Raw genomic sequence first — 17,216 nt, forward strand, 5'->3', positions numbered from 1 at the left:
AAAGTTCTGGGATTACAGGTGTGAGCCACCATGCCCAGCCTGAGACACTTTAATATTTACATTATCTTTTTCTTTGTTATTCCTGTGCTTTCTCATATTTACCAGTTGTCTTTGATTTTGTATTTTTTGGGGAATGGTATATAGCTTTCCATGGAATGGCTGTAACCGTTTTCATTGTCTCTTGAAACCTTTCATTTAAGATTCTAAATGTTGTCTTTTAACATAAACAGCAGTATTTTTGCTGCCAAATTTCCTTACAAGTCTCCTGTTTGGGGGATGTGTTCTTAGTGGCTTTTTACTAGTTAATCTTATCTCTGTGGATTCTTTTGAATAGTTCATAGCCTGATTGCTTTTTACCATTTCCATAAATTCTATCCAACAAGTTAAATTTTTCAACATTCTAGTAGAGTCCTTTGAAAATGTGTTGGTCATTTAAAAATTAGTTTGAGAAAACAGTTTAAAAGAAGGAAAAAAGGAAGCTTATAATTAGGTTGTATCTTTTATTATGAACCAAAAGTAGATTCCTAAATGCAGTCATGTTTATTTTTGTCACATTTGTATAAAGTAGGGAGTCTTTAGTATATTTTTCCTTTCACAGCTAGAATCAGAGATAAAAGCGAATACTGACTTCCTCCAGCTAATCAGTCATATAGTCAGATTTACCCTCCCAAGTCTTCAGAATAATGTTTTGATTCATTAGAATACTGTGTTCCAAACTGTGTTTAATGAGTTTTATGAAGCTTCCATGATAATATGAGCTTCCTTGAGGCCTCTTCTAAGGTAGGCTTTGAAAAAAAAATCTGATACTCTTATCTTTGCTTTTGCTATTTCTGCCTTCCACAGCCATGTTTGCTTTGCGTTCATTGCTCTTTCTGTTCTATCTTGATATCTTTCAAGGTCCAAGATATGAATTATGCTCTCAGTGGAACTATTATCCACTATTATGTATATCATCATTTAACACCATTTAACAGTTACGAATATTGCCCTGTGACATGCATTCCTAATTTTGTTATTCCTTGTCTCAACTAGCGTTTTGAAGGGTCTTAATAATTTGTTTCCACTCGTTTCCCTTTTTGGCCTAACAGTGTGCCATATTTATTTATTTATGTTTTTCGAGACGGGGTCTTGCTCTGTCGCCCAGGCTAGAGTGCAGTGGTACCATCATGGCTCACTGCAGACTGGACTTCCTGGGCTCAAGTGATCCTCCTGCCTCCCTCACCTGAGTAGCTGGGGCTACAAGCAAGTACCACCACACCTAGCTTTTTAAACATTTTTTGTAGAGATGAGTTCTCACTATGTTGCCTAGGGTGGTCTTGAACTCCTGGGCTCAAGTGATCCCCTTGCCTTGGCCTCCCAAACTTCTGGGGTTATAGGTGTGAGCTACTGCACCTAGCCTGCTCAATAAATACTTAAATAATAGAAGACTGGCTTTAATTTAGGACTGCTTTATCACTCCCAGGTTTTTCCCAATAGAGATCCAGAAGTTAGAACTTTATGGCATAAGAAGAGATCCACAGTTTCAAGAGGTTAAAAACTGCCTACCTGCTATTTTTCTATGAACAACAATACTTTTATCTTAATATACAGCTTTTTTTGCTATATTATTTCAATACCTTATGATTGGAGAAAGGATAGTCTTTGAGTATCTCAGTTTAGGGTAGGAAATAAATAGGATACAGGTTAACAGTTTAGGAAAAATGCTTTGTTGGGGAATTATGTTTTGTTAACAAAGATTTCTTCTTTTATAGTTGATGGAGAACCTTGTGACCTATCTTTGAATATAACCTGGTATCTGAAAAGTGCTGATTGTTACAATGAAATCTACAACTTCAAGGTAACGAACATAAAATTACAGACTTTTCTTGGACGTTAGTGATTATCTGGTTCCAGTCTCTTGATTTCATAGAGGAAAGAGTATTATGTAGCTATGGAGGAGGAGAGCTGAAACTAGAACACACGCTTCCCAATTTGCAGACTATCAATTCTCAAACTTTTTGGTTTCAGAACTCTTATATTTGTAAAAATTATTGCAGATTCCAGAAAGCCTTTATGCTATTAGAAATTACAACTGAGAAAATATAGAAATATTTATTAATTTTAAAGTAGCACTAATAAACTTATTACATGTTAATATAAATAACTGTTTTTCCAAGAAAACTACATAGTAGGATTGTTTTGTATTTTTGTAAATTTGTTTACTATCTGGCATAACAGAAGATCACTGGATTCTTATATTCCCTTCTTCACTCAGTCTGTTGCAATAATTTGATTTAAGTACATGTAGAAAATAATGACCTCATACAGATATATAGTTGGGAAAAAGAATGGTGTTTTAATGGCCTTTTCAGATAACTGAGGATATTCTTTTTTGATTCTATACCAAAACTCAACAAGTGGAAGTTTTTAAAGGTTAGTTGCAATGTGGAATCTGAAATATTAGTGAACTTCTTTTGTACTCTGATAAAAAAAATCCAGTGCTATGAATGTATCTTTTACCTGTGTGTGATATTGTAGCATCATTTATTGGTCATTTAGAACATAGTAGTTGACTGAATTATATACATTTTCTAAATATTAACTCATTTCACATTTAGCTAAAACTTATATTGTTTGTAACTATCCCCTGCCCTCTTCATCTCATCAGTAGGTTGTTAAGTTTTGGAAGGAGTTAAATTCAGTGTAGCAGATATACATTCTTCACAATTCCAGTTTTTGCTTGAAATCTCAAATTTTATTTTGGCAGTGAATACTGTCAGTTGTCTTCCTTGAGGTGACAGCCTCCATTGCCCATTTCCAGAGAAATATCTGTCAAATAACCACATCTGAGTAATGGTAGTTTTTCGGTCATTCTTTCAAGTAAATGTGTTTCATGAAAAAAAATGATTAGTTTAACTCACAAGTCAAAGCAGTTGCAGAGTGCTTTATCTCAGGACAGTAATTTATTGTATTTTCCATACTTCCCATTTTGTCACCTAGATTATTTAAAAAGTCAGGTACTCAAAATGTCCAGATTTAATAACATTAATAATTTTTACTTTTTTTTTTTTTTTTTTTGGAGACAGAGTCTCGCTCTGTCGCCCGGGCTGGAGTGCAGTGGCCAGATCTCAGCTCACTGCAAGCTCCGCCTTCCGGGTTTACGCCATTCTCCTGCCTCAGCCTCCCGAGTAGCTGGGACTACAGGCACCAGCCACCTCGTCCGGCTAGCTTTTTGTATTTTTTAGTAGAGATGGGGTTTCACCATGTTAGCCAGGATGGTCTCGAACTCCTGACCTCGTGATCCGCCCGTCTCGGCCTCCCAAAGTGCTGGGATTACAGGCTTGAGCCAATTTTTACTGTTTTATCAAGGATATTCTTACATAAAACTGGCACTTTTAACAACTGCCAGTTTGTGACTGTGAAGAATATGATTGCTAGTACAATTAAGTGCCACTGCCTTAGTTCCTGATAAGGGGCAGCAGTTTTACCCACTATTGCTTTCGTAATATCATTGCGAGTCAAATAGCATACTATTTTTTTTTTTTTTTTTTTTTTTTGAGACAAAGTCTCACTCTGTCGCCTGGGCTGGAGTGCAGTGGCGTGATCTCAGCTCACCACAATCCCTGCCTCCTGGGTTCAAGTGATTCTCTGGCCTCAGCCTCCCAAGTGGCTGGGATTACAGGTGTCTGCCACCACACCCGGCTAATTTGTGTATTTTTAGTAAAGGTGGGGTTTTGCCATGTTGGCCAGGCTGGTCTCGAACTCCTGACCTCAGGTGAACCACCTGCCTCAGCCTCCCAAAGTGCTGGGATTATAGGCTTGAACCACCATGCCTGGCCATGAAAATAGTTTTGACCACATAGACCCTTGTGAAAGGGTTCAGCGACCACACTTTTGAGAATTGCCATAATCCAGAATACTTGAGCACTGAAAATATATTGCTCAAAGAACAAAGCTGGAAGCATCACATTACCTGACTTCAAACTATGCTACAGGGCTACAGTAACCAAAACAGACACAAAGACCAGTGGAACAGAAAAGAGAGCAATGGGGAGAGGACTCCCTATTTAGTAAATAGTGTTGCATTAATGTGCTGGCCATATGCAGAAGATTGAAACTGGACCCCTTGCTCACACCATATTCAAAAATCAACTCAAGATGGATTAAAAACTTAAATGTAAAACCCAAAACTATGAAAACCCTGAAAGACAACCTAGGCAATACCATTCTGGACATGGGAAGTGGCAAAGATTTCATGATGATGCCAAAAGCAATCGCAATAAAAGCAAAAATTGACAAATGGGATTTAATTAAACTGAAGAGCCTTTGCACAGCAAAAGAAACTATCAACAAAGTAAACAGACAACCTACAGAATGGAAAAAAATATTTGCAAACTGTGCATCCAACAAAGATTTAATATCCAGCCTCTATAAGGAAGTTAAATTTATATGCAAAAAACAACCCCATAGAAAAGCGGGTAAAGGATATGAACAGACACTTTTCAAAAGAAGACATACATACAGCTAACAAGCATATGAAAAAAAAGGTCTGTATTACTGGTTATTAGAGAAATGCAAATCAAAATCACAATGAGATACCATCTCACATCAGAATGGCTATTATTAAAAAGTCGAAGGATAATATATGCCAGCAAGGTTGTGGAGGAAAGGGAATGCTTATACATTGTTAATGGGAGTGTAAATTAGTTCAGCCCCTGTGTAAAGCAGTGCGGCAGTTCCTCAAAGAGATAAAAACAGAATTACCATTTGACCCAGCAATCCCATTACTGGGTATATATCCAAAGTAATATAAATCATTCTACCGTAAAGACACATGCACACGTATGTTCACTGCAGCACTGTTCACAATAGCAAAGACATGGAATCAACCTAAATGCTCATCAATGGTAAACTGGATAAATAAAATGTGGTATGTATGCAGCCATAAAAAAGAATGCGGTACATATGCAGCCATAAACAAGAATGAGAGATCATTTCCTTTGTGAGAACACAGAAAGAGTTGGAGGCCATTATCCTTAGCAACCTAACCCGGGAACAGAAAGCGAAATATCACGTTTTCACTTATAAGATGGAGCTGAATGATGAGAACACATGGTCACAAAGAGGGGAACGACAGATACTGGGCCTACTTCAGGGTGGAGGGAGAGGATCAGAAAAAATAACTCTTGAGTACTAGGTGGTACCTGGGTGATGAAATAATCTGTGAAACAATCCCCTGTGAGTTGAGTTTACCTATGTAACAAAGTTGCGTATGTATACCTGAACCTAAAATAAAATTTTTTTTAAAAGTATATATATAGAGTTCTGAATTGAATTGTTCAGACCTTTTCCATTCTGTTTCTACCTCCCTATTTGCATTTTTTTAAAAAAGATTGTCCTTGTTTCATGCTTGCAACAAATTTTGTGCTCTATCTTAGCTTATGAGCATGAATATCTTTCTGTTGATGTTGTTAATTTGGTCAAGTAAACTCTTAAATATATTTTAATGTGACAAAACCCTGTACACTTTGGCAGTTTCCCAGTCTACTCAGAATTGTTAGTAGAACTATGCCTTGTGAACCAAAGACTAGAATTATGCCCTTGAGTCTAATAGTGTTCGATTCTTAGAACTTTTATATGGAGCCTTTATCTGATGCTGTTCATTTTTAAAATAGCAAACTCAGAATTATATTTGTACTACAGGTGAACTATTTGTTGTGCTCTTATATCTTATTTTTTGAAAGGTGAATTAACTACTCTGTATTATCTCTTTTTCCAGGCAGAAGAAGTAGAGATGTATTTGGAAAAACTTAAGGAAAAAAGAGGCTTGTCTGGGAGATATCAGACGTCATCAAAATTGTTCCAGAACTGCAGTGAACTCTTTAAAACACAGGTAATCTTTGCAAGTGGTTGGAGATAAATAGAATAGGTAAAAAATGGAATGTCTGTATTTTTGGCTGTATTCTCTTTTTTGTTTTGTTTTGTTTTGTTTTGAGACAGAGTCTCGCTCTGTCGCCCAGGCTGGAGTGCAGTGACCGGATCTCGGCTCACTGCAAGTTCCGCCTCCCGGGTTTATGCCATTCTCCTGCCTCAGCCTCCCCAGTAGCTGGGACTACAGGCACCCGCCACCATGTCCGGCTAGTTTTTTGTATTTTTTTTTAGTAGAGATGGGGTTTCACCGTGTTAGCCAGGATAATCTCGATCTCCTGACCTCGTGATCCGCCCGTCTCGGCCTCCCAAAGTGCTGGGATTACAGGCTTGAGCCACCGCGCCCAGCCTTTGGCTGTATTCTCTTCCCACTCCTCAAGTATTTCTTTTGGTAGAAGTAAGTGGAAGCATGTTCTGATAGGTACATAGTAAGCCACTTACATACTCATCAAAGAGAGATTGTATTTTCCTTTGTGTGTAAAAAGCAAACCCCCATTTTTTTTTATTGTGGTAAAATATACACTACATAAAATTTACCATTTTAACCATTTCTAAGTGTGTAATACAGTGGCATTAAGTATATTCACATTGCTGTGCAGCCATCAACCATCTCCATATCTCCAGTACTTTTTTTTTTTTCTTTTTCCAAGGAAGAGTCTCGCTCTGTCCCCCAGGCTGCAGTGCAGTGGTGCAATCTCGGCTCACTGCAGTCTCCACCTCTGTCCAGGGTCCAAGCAATTCTTTTGCCTCAGCCTCCCAAGTGGCTAGGGCTATAGGTTCACACCATTACACCTGGCTAATTCTTTTGTATTTTCAGTAGAGACAGGATTTCACCATGTTAGCCAGGCTGGTCTTGAACTCTTGACCTCAAGTGATCTACCCAACTTAGCCTCCCTAAATGCTGGGAGTACAGTTGTGAGCCACCGGGCTGAGCCCCATGTCTAGTACTTTTATCTTTCCAAACTAAAACAGCATACCTATTAAGCAAAACTTCCCCACCCTCCAGCCCCAAGTCCACGTTAACCACTCTTCTACTTTCCATGAATTTGACTATTCTAGATACCTCATATAAATAGAATCATACAACTTTTGTGGTTTTTTTGTCTGACTTCTTTCACTTAGCATAATGTTTTTAAGGTTCATCCATGTTGTAGCATTATCAGAATTTCATTCCTTTTTAAGGCTAAATGATGATTTATGATATGTATGTACCACATTTTGTTTTTCCATTCATCTGTTGATAGACATTTAAAACCTCATATTTTTAATTCTCTGGTCTCCTCATCTCTTTAATATGTTCCTAGAAAAATCAGATTTTTAAAATGTTACTGCTATAGATCTGAAATCAGAAGGGTATCATCGTCTTAGAGTTCAATTTCACACCTTAATTTTGTAGAAAGAGGGAGATGTGAATAATCATATTTTTCACGCTTACATATATGTAATGTAAGTGGGGATTCTGATAGGAAATTTTGTTTTAGAAATAGTAATCTAATACCAATTTTTTGATAGAAAAGTTTTATATGTGTTAAAATAGTTATAGTAATTATCATCTATACTTGTCCTTTCTATATTTAAAAATCGTTTTGGAATATTTAGCAACTTGCCTTGAACTGTCAAATTACTGGAAGTAAAGTTTATTATTAAGAAGACAAATTTAATCATTGAATTGTAATTGAGGCTGGACACGGTGGCTCAGGCCTGTAATCCCAGCACTTTGAGAGGCTGAGGTGGGCAGATCACCTGAGGTCAGGAGTTCAAGACCAACCTGGCCAACATGGTGAAACCCTGTCTCTACTAAAAATACAAAAAAAAATTATCCGGGCATGTAATCCCAGCTACTCGAGAGGCTGAGGTGGGAGAATCACTTGAACCCAGAAGGCTGAGATCGTGCCACTGCACTCCAGCCTGGGCAATGAGAGTGAAACTTGGTCTCAAAAAAAAAAAAAAATTGATAGTTGATGAGCAGATGAAGTAATTGGTAATTGAAGGAAGAGTTCAGCTTTTATTATAACTTAGATTTTATGATCTTGAAGGGAAAAGAAAATAGCTTTAAGATGGTGAAAGAATGGTAAAGAAAACTAGAAACAGTGTGATGTTGTGTAGTTTGTATGCTTTCTATTGGTTTTCCAAATTTATCCCTTAGACTGGGAGGGTTGGTTGGTCTTTCCTGGATTCGATTATGAAAAGCCACCTGTTGCCTCTGGTTGCCTGAGGCTGACTACTTTTAGATGTGCTATAATCTTTCCGGGGTATTGGCTTATTGGTAAGGTTTCCTCTCCTCCTCCAGTCTAATGTAACAGGTTGAATTACACAATCTCATTACTCAGGAAGGAGAATGCCTCATCTACCGATAATTGGTAAGAAAGATAATTAGTGTAGTTTTTTACAGGCATGAAATGTAGTATGGTGCAAGGGACAGCAATCCTAAGTGTCAAGAATATTAAGTTTAGGCTGGGTGCGGTGGGTTACGCCTGTAATCCCTGCACTGTGGGAGGCTGAGACAGGTGGATCACGAGGTCGAGAGATGGAGACCATCCTGGCTAACACGGTGAAACCCCGGCTCTACTAAAAATACAAAAAAAATTAGCTGGGCATGGTAGCAGGCACCTGTAGTCCCAGCTACTCGGGAGGCTGAGGCAGGAGAATGGCCTGAACCTGGGAGGTGGAGCTTGCAGTGAGCCAAGATCGTACTACTGCACTCCAGCCTGAGCGACAGAGCAAGACTCTGCCTAAAAAAAAAAAAAAAAAAGAAAAGAAAAAAAAATATTAGGTTTAAATCCTATTTCTTTGTCTAAAGCTTTGTAGTTTTGAGCCACATTTTACTCACCTGTAAAATGAGGGGAAATGATCCAAGATTCTTCTATCGTAAGTATACATCCTATATCTAAGACTTTGTCATTCTTAAATGTTTATTATTCTCATAGAAAAATTGAAAGGCCATTTTGGTTTGATACTATTTTCTAGTTCCCAGCAGGGTTTTATTCACTTGTTTGTGGTTAATTGGAAATGTTTTGTCTACTGATGCTGTGTTATTATATTTACTAATTAGGGTGTGGTGTTTTGTTTTAACCATTTCTTTGTATTTTGAGCTACACTTTTCTTCTAGTATTTACACACCTTTAATTTTTTTAGTTTTGTGTTTCTTTTATAGAGCTTTTCTGGAGATTTTATGCATCGACTGCCTCTTTTAGGAGAAAAACAGGAGGTAATTGTTTTCCTTATATATTTCTGAGAGTGCAGTAAAATCTTTGGTGGTGCAGGAGACACCCATGCTCGCTACATCTCCAGGGAGGGAGTGCTGCACCTGGGGAGCAGACTCAGGCAGAGGCTACAGGAACTTGGGCAGCTAAAACCAAGAAGTTCTGAATTAATTATTATTATTTTTTAATATTTAAAGGCTAAGGAGAATGGAACAAACCTTACCTTTATTGGAGACAAAACTGTAAGTATATTTGGGGATTTGGGGCATTGAACACATATTTTAGTTTTCTTATATTCATGTATTTTTGAATTGTTCTCCCATATTATGCTAACATTTGAAAAGAAAGTTAAGTCTGGAAGCTATAGACCAAAATCTTTTTTTTTTTTTTTTTGAGACGGAGTCTCGCTGTGTCGCCCAGGCTGGAGTGCAGTGGCGCGATCTCGGCTCACTGCAAGCTCCGCCTCCTGGGTTTACGCCATTCTCCTGCCTCAGCCTCCCGAGTAGCTGGGACTACAGGCGCCCGCCATCTCGCCCGGCTAGTTTTTTGTATTTTTTAGTAGAGACAAGGATTCACCGTGTAGACCAGGATGGTCTCGATCTCCTGACCTCATGATCCACCCGTCTCAGCCTCCCAAAGTGCTGGGATTACAGGCTTGAGCCACCGCGCCCGGCCAACCAAAATCTTAAAAATGGTTGGATCTCTGGATGATAACCATGAGTGATTTTTAGTTTCTTCTTTGTGTTTTCTGTATTTCTATATTTTCTACTGTACATCTGTATTGCTTTTATAATTATCCCTCAATACATATCTGTAAACAGGAAGAAACTTATTAAAAATAAGAACTCTTAAACTTCATCTAAAATTATCTGTGATAAAATATAATTGAAAGAGAGTTTGGAAAATTGAAATAAGGTCTAAAACTGTAAATATGTCTTAAGTTTTCATAAGTATGCATTGTATGGATACTATTTTCAAATTCATAATAACTAATTCCTCAAAACATCACCAGTTAAAAATTTAGAGGAAGGATGACATCTATCAATGTTGGATTATGGTTTTTACAAGGCTGATTAAAGTTTTTAATTTTATAACAACGTTATGAAAGTATAATATACATATGACAGAAGTTATGTTTTGTTTTGTTTTTTGAGACAAGGTCTCACTCTTGCCCATGCTGAAGAACAGTAGTGTGAACATGGCTCCCTGCAGCCTTGACCTCCTGGGCTCAAGTGATCCTCCTGCCTCAGACTCCCAAGTAACTGAGATCAGAGGCACATACCGCCATGCCTGGCTAATTTTTAAAAATTTTTTGTAGAGATTGGGTCTCACCATGTTGCCCAGGCTGGTATGGAACTCCTAGGCTCAAGTAATCATCTCACTTCAGCCTCCCAAAGTGCTAGGATTATAGCTGTGAGCCACTGCGCCCAGCCTAAAAGTTATTGTTAAAGTTATTATATTAAAGCACATAATTTAATGGTTTTTAGTATTCTTAAGTTGTGCAAGCACCACTCAAAGTCTAGTTCCAGAATTGTTCATCGTCCCCAAAAGTAGCCCCTTACTCATTATCAGTCACTCCCCATTTTTCCTGCCCCCAGCCTCTGACAATCAGTAATCTATTTTCTGTCTCTGTATTTGCCTTTTCTGGACATTTTATATAACTGAGATCATATAATACATGGCCTTGTGTCTGGCCTCTTTCGCAGTTTACACTTTGTCTTAACTTTTACTTCCTGCTTGCACAGAGCCTTAAGATCAGCCAGCGAGTGATTAGGGCCTTCTCAGGTCTCTCCTGGACCTGTGCACAGCCCTGGGCATATGGCCTTCTAGATTTCCAGGAATATTTTGGAGCTTTCCAAAGTCCCTGTGGACATCCCACTCTCCAGTTTTTCCTTTTAAGTTTCCGATCAGCCTTTTAGTAGCCCCGGTTGGTAATGTCACCTCAGGCAGCTGTGATCTTGAAGGATTGCTATTCAGTGTGTTTGGCAAATGCTTTGAGTACAGGGCTGTTGACACTGGGTGATCTCTGAGTCAGGTCAGATAAAGACAAGCCCTGAGAATGGAGCTTTTCAGCAATTTGCCAGACAGCTCAGGTGATCAGTCTTTTAGGGACCTCCAAATTTGTTTTTTCCTTTGGGAGGCCTAGGTGGGCAGATCACTTGAGGCCAGGAGTTTGACACCAGCCTGACCAACATGGTGAAACTCGTCTCTGCCAAAAATACAAAAATTAGGCAGGCATGGTGGTGCACACCTGTAATCCCAGCTACTTGGGAGGCTGAAGCAGGAGAATCACTTGAACCCAGAAAGTGGAGGCTGCAGTAAGCTGAGATCACACCACTGCACTCCAGCCTAGGCAACAGTGAAACTCTGTGTTCCCTTCCCCCACCCCCTTTGCCCAGTGGCTGCTAAGCTGTTGTTTTTCTCAGCAGTTAACAGTTTCAGGGACTTTGGTTTTAAGGAACTTGGGAGAGAGGGATGGGATTAAGGTGAACACAGACATCTCAAGCTTGCTTTTCTTTCCTAGATTCAGTTACCTTTCTCGAAGAAACATTTTTTGTATTGTTGAAAGACTTTAATTTCCAAAGTTCCAAAAGTTGATTTTGATAGTTTGTGTCAGTGTTTTTGTTGCTTTTATAGATGAGTAGATTTTCAGAGTTTCTTATTCTGCCATTCTGAAAGTATTCTCACTACCCAAACCCCAGTTTTATTTATACAGAATTTTAACTGAAAGTAGGTTAGGCATGACAATCTTTGTTAATTTTTTTAAACAAAAGATAGCCATTAGGACTTGGTGCAGTGGCTCACGCCTATAATGCCAACACTTTGGGAGGCCAAGGTGGGCAGATCACTTGAGGTTGGGAGTTTGAGACCAACCTGGCCAACGTGGTGAAACTTTGTCTTTACTAAAAATACAAAAATTAGTTGGTCATGGTGGCAGGCACCTGTAATCCAAGCAACTCGGGAAGCTGAGGCAGGAGAATCACTTGAACTTGGGAGGTGGAGGTTGCAGTGAGCTGAGATCACGCTACTGCACTCCAGTCTGGGTGACCAGTGAGATTCCATCTCAAAAAAAAAAAAAGGAAAAAAGATATTCATTGGATTTTCTTTTACTAATAGGCATATATTCACTGTGAAAATGGAGACGACATACATAAATGAAAAGAAGAAAATAGTAATCTATAATACCATGCAGTGATGTATTTATTTTCCTAGTCTTTTGTATATGGGCATGTTGATATTTATTTTAAAAAGGGGATCTTACAGTATGTATTATATGACTTTTTTTGTAGCTTAGCAATATAACATGGACATCTCTTCAGTTTGGTAAATATTGTATTACATCGTTACTTAAATGCTTGTATAGTGTCTTATTGTATGAATACATTGCAATTTGTTCAATTCTCTATTCTTGAACATTCATGAGTTTCATTATCTTGGAATTTTATGCAGTCTTGTGATTAATATTTTAACTACATTTGCTTTTAAGTTTATTTTCTGATCTCAGAAGAATTGTATATTGGGATAAGTTTTTAATTCTATAATTTAAAAGTAAAAATCCTTTGTAATTTTATGTTCTCATAGTGTTCACAGTTTGGTGTGATTACACAGAACACATGCATATTAACCAAAATAAGATCATATTATATACTGTTGTATAATTTTTTATTTTTACTACCAAATTGGTACCTTGAATACTACTTCACCTTTTCATGGCTGCTTAGTGTTCCATTTTATTATGATTTTAATAATTAACTCCCAATTGATGAATATTTGGGTTGTTCCCAAATTTTCTCTATTATGGATAAGGTCATGTTCCTAATGTCTAGCTGTATCTCTGTGTACATTTATGATCTTTAGGCTAAATTCCTGGAGGTAGAATTGCTAGATCCATATGTACGCACAGTTTAAAAGTTCTTTTTCGTAGCAATTTATGGCCCCAAGAAAGTGAGAGTGAGTGTCTTTGTTTGTTTATGTTGCTATGGAAGGACACCTGGAGCTGGGTAATTTATAAAGAAAAGAGGTTTATTTGGCTCACTGTTCTGTGGGCTTTGAAAGAAGCATGGGGCCGGCATCTATTTCTGGTGAGGGCTTCAGGCTGTTTCCACTCATGGTGGGAGGTGAAGGGGAGTCTGTGTGTGCAGATCACATGGCAAGGGAGGAAGAAGGAAAGAGGGAGGAGGAGGAGAGGACATAGCGGACTCTTTTTTAATCATCAAGGAACCAATAGAGGGAGAAGTCATTACTGAAAGGACAGTGGCACCAAGCCATTCATTAGGGATTGACCCCGTGACCCAAACACCTCTCTCTAGATTTCACCTCCAACATTGGGGATCACATTTCAATATGAAATTTGGGAGGACAGATATCTAAACCATAGCAGTGAGTTTCCATCTTTCCTCACAAAAACAGTGGCTGTCATTTAAAATAGATTTTATGCAGTTTGTCTAGTTAAGCAATAATTTGTTGTTGTAAACTATATTCAAAAAATTATTGTTAAGCCAGGCGCTGTGGCTCACGCCTATAACCCCAGCACATTGGGAGGCCACAGCAGGTGGATCGCTTGAGCTCACGAGTTTGAGACCAGCCTGGGCAATATGGTGAAATCTTGTCTCTGCAAAAAATGATGGCAAAATTAGCTAGAAGGTGGCACGTGCGCCTGTAGTCCCAGCTACTTGGGTGACTGATGTGGGAGGATGGCTTGAGCCTGGGAGGCAGAGATTGCAGTAAGCCAAGATCACACCACTTCACTCTAGGCGATAGAGCCATACCTTGTCTCAAAAACAAAGACAACGACAACAGAATTATTGTTGAAGGTGAACATTCATTTATATGGATATTGGCTCTTGTGCTTTCTTCAGTTGTCTTCTGTGCACAGCATACTTTGAGTTCTGTTCAAAGCTTGAGTCTTGTTACAGTGATTAAAACTGGCTGAAAGGTGACCCTGTTGAATACCACAAGTAGTATTTAGGAATACTTAGTCAAAATATAGTCAAAAGAAATGAAAGAATTAACTATCTTTTGATCTTTCTTCCTGAAAATGTAGTCCAAGGCAAATACCTTATAATCCTATTTAAAGGATATTCACAGGCTGGGTTCAGTGGTAATCTCAGCATTTTTGAGGCCCAAAGTGGGTGGATCACTTGAAGCCAGGGTTTGAGACCAGTCTGGTCAACATGGCAAAACCCTGTCTCTACTAAAAGTGCAAAAATTAGCTTGGTGTGGTGGGGTACATCTGTAATCCCAGCTACTTGAGTGCTTGAGGCCTGAGAATCACTTGAGCCCAAAAGGCACAGGTTGTAGTGAGCCATGATTGCACCACTGCACTCCAGCCTGAGTGACAAAATGAGACTCTGTCTCAAAAAAACAAAAAGGATACTCACAAATTCAGTACTTCTATCCTATTTCATTAAAGCTCTGATTAAATATATATGTTTATGGGCCGGGTGTAGTGGCTCACACCTGTGATCCCAGCACTTTGGGAGGCCAAAGTAGGTGGATCACCTGATGTCAGGAGTTCAAGGTCAGCCTGGCCAATGTGGTGAAACCTTGTCTCTACTAAAAATACAAAAAAAAAAAAAAAAAAAAGGAAAATTAACTAGGCGTGGTGGCGCATGCCTGTAATCCCAGCTACTTGGGAGGCTGAGGTGGGAGAATGCCTGAACCCAGGAGGCGGAGATTACATTGAGCCGAGATCGTTCCACTGCACTCCAGCCTGGGCAATAGAGCAAGACTCCATCTAAAGAAAAAAAACCCTATATGTTTATGGAAGAAAGGTCCTCTGCATGTCCATTCTTCTAAGGAAAGAATGATAAAAGAGAACACTTGAATATTTTGATTAACTCAGTTTTTTTGGATTTAAGCAATAATGTGATACACTTAACATTACAATTAAAAAAAATTAATAGAGTTTATTGTTTAGAGCAGTTTTAGGTTCACAACAAAATTGAATAAAAGGTGCAGAGAGGCCATTGCAGTGGCTTACGCCCTTTGGGAGGCCAAGGTGGGAGGATCACTTGAACCCAGGAGTTCAAGAGCAGCCTGGAAAACATTGAGACCCTATCTCTACAAAAAGCAAAAGTTGGCTGGGTACAGTGGCTCATGTCTGTAATCCCAGCACTTTGGGAGGCCCAGGCAGACAGATCACCTGAGGTCGGGAGTTTGAGACCAACCTGACCAACATGGCGAAACCCGTCTCTACTAAAAATATAAAATCAGCTGGGCATGGTGGCATATGCCTGTAATCCCAGCTACTTGGGAGGCTGAGGCAGGAGAATGGCTTGAACCTGGGAGGCGGAGTTTGCGGTGAGCCAAGATCGCACCTTTGCACTCCAGCCTGGGCGACAAGAGCAAAACTCCGTCTTAAAAACAAACAAACAAAACCCAGATTACCCACCGTGGTTGTGCATGCCTATAGTCACAGCTACAAGGGAGGCTGAAGTGGGAGGATCACTTGAGCCCAGGAGTTCAAGGCTGCAGTGAGCCATGATCATGTCACTGTACTCCAGTCTAAGCAATAAAGCAACACTCTGTCTCAAAAACAAAAAAAGAGAGGTCCCCCATGCCTTGTCTATACCTGTACACTTAGCCTCCCCCATCATCAACATACTGCGCCACAGTGGCACACAGTTATAATTGATGAACCATGTTGACATGTCATTATCAACCAAAGTCTGTAGTTTAAATTAAGGTTCACTCTGCATTGTACATGGTATGAATTTTGATAAACGTGTAAAGACATCTTCACTTTTGTAGTATCATACAGAATAGTTTCAGTGCCTAAACATCCTCTGTGCTCTGCCTGTTCGTCTCTCCTTTCGCCTTGAACTCCTGGCAATCACTGATCTTTTTAATGTCTTCATAGTTTTGCCTTTTCCAGAATGTCATCTAGTTTGAGTTGTACAAATATGTGACCTTTTTAGATTGGCTTCTTTCACTTAGTAGTATGCGTTTAAGGTTCCTCCATGTCTTCTGGTGGCTTGATAGTTCATTTCTTTTTAGTGCTGAATCATATTCCATTGTTTGGATATATCACAGTTTATCCATTCATCTATTGAAGGACATCTTGATTGCTTTCAAATTATAACAATTATAGATAAAGCTGTTGTAAACATTTGTGTCCAGGGTTTTATGTGGATATAAGTTTTCAACTCATTTGGGTAACTATCAAGGAGTATGATTGCTGGATTGTATGGTAGGAGTATGTTTAGTTTTGTAACCATTGCAATTTTGACAACGCAGTGCTTAATCAAAAATAGCATGTTCTGGGAACAAAACTACTCTTGTAGTCTGTCTGTCTGACAGCATCAATAACTGGATTGTCACTTGTAGCTTTAATTACCTTACTCATGGGGTTAAAAAGTTCTGTTGAAGGGCACTTACAATTTTGAGATCATACCATGAAGACAGCACTTTAAAAATAATTCTGTTCATAAGCTAGCGGTAGACTGTGAAAAAGGGAAAAAAGAAAAAAATAGTTCTGTTACGGAGAACAAAATAATTAATAGTTGAGATGGTAGTTGAGAGCCCAGGCTCTGGGGTCAGGTGTCCTAGATTTTGAAATCCCAACTTCATAACTTAATATTTCCCTTAGAAATGTTATTGTGCTTCAGTTTCTTACATAATAAAATGGAGCTAATAGGAATGATATTACCAAGAATTGTCAAGTAGTGAAGTCCAGGTCTCCATGCTTCCACAAAAGCAACTAGTAAGCTGATGAAAACTGTCACATGCAACTTTCACAGAACTTTGAAATCGAGCCAAAACTTAATAAGGAAAAAGTTCAACAAAGAAAGAAGCTGCTACATTACATTAAGAAAGTGCTGTGATATTGTAATTTGTTTACCATACCCTCCTTCCCAGTTCAGAGGCAGGAAGATGGCAACCCACAGTCATGGTGCAGGTCGCTAGTGCCAGGGGAACTAATACAGACCTTTTTCTTAAAGACTTGCCATTGTGTGTTTTCACCTGTCTGGAGGCTCCCTGAAGGACCCATGCAAGGACTTGCCTCTGTTTTCCCCAATTTAGAGTGTTCCCAGGGCTGGAGTGGCTTCCTGGGTTGTGTTTGCCAAAAGCATTTGAAGGCAGAAGTATTGTGTACATAGGGAA

General features: G+C 38.9%; 1 protein-coding gene across 4 annotated transcripts in view; it reads left to right on the forward strand.

Annotated features, from left to right (window-relative positions):
* LOC113219484 (transmembrane protein 87A) overlaps positions 1-17,216 on the forward strand; it is a 64,553-nt gene that overhangs the window by 3,495 nt on the left and 43,842 nt on the right. For all 4 annotated transcript variants that reach the window (XM_026447920.2, XM_026447922.2, XM_026447921.2 and 1 more), the window contains exons 3-6: positions 1,752-1,837; positions 5,759-5,872; positions 9,062-9,115; positions 9,308-9,352. In XM_026447920.2, the coding sequence (XP_026303705.1) occupies positions 1,752-1,837; positions 5,759-5,872; positions 9,062-9,115; positions 9,308-9,352 (299 nt within the window). The remainder of the gene's footprint in view (positions 1-1,751; positions 1,838-5,758; positions 5,873-9,061; positions 9,116-9,307; positions 9,353-17,216) is intronic.

This window comes from Piliocolobus tephrosceles, unplaced genomic scaffold (assembly GCF_002776525.5).
Source record: "Piliocolobus tephrosceles isolate RC106 unplaced genomic scaffold, ASM277652v3 unscaffolded_110, whole genome shotgun sequence".
Classification (NCBI taxonomy): Eukaryota; Metazoa; Chordata; class Mammalia; order Primates; family Cercopithecidae; genus Piliocolobus; species Piliocolobus tephrosceles.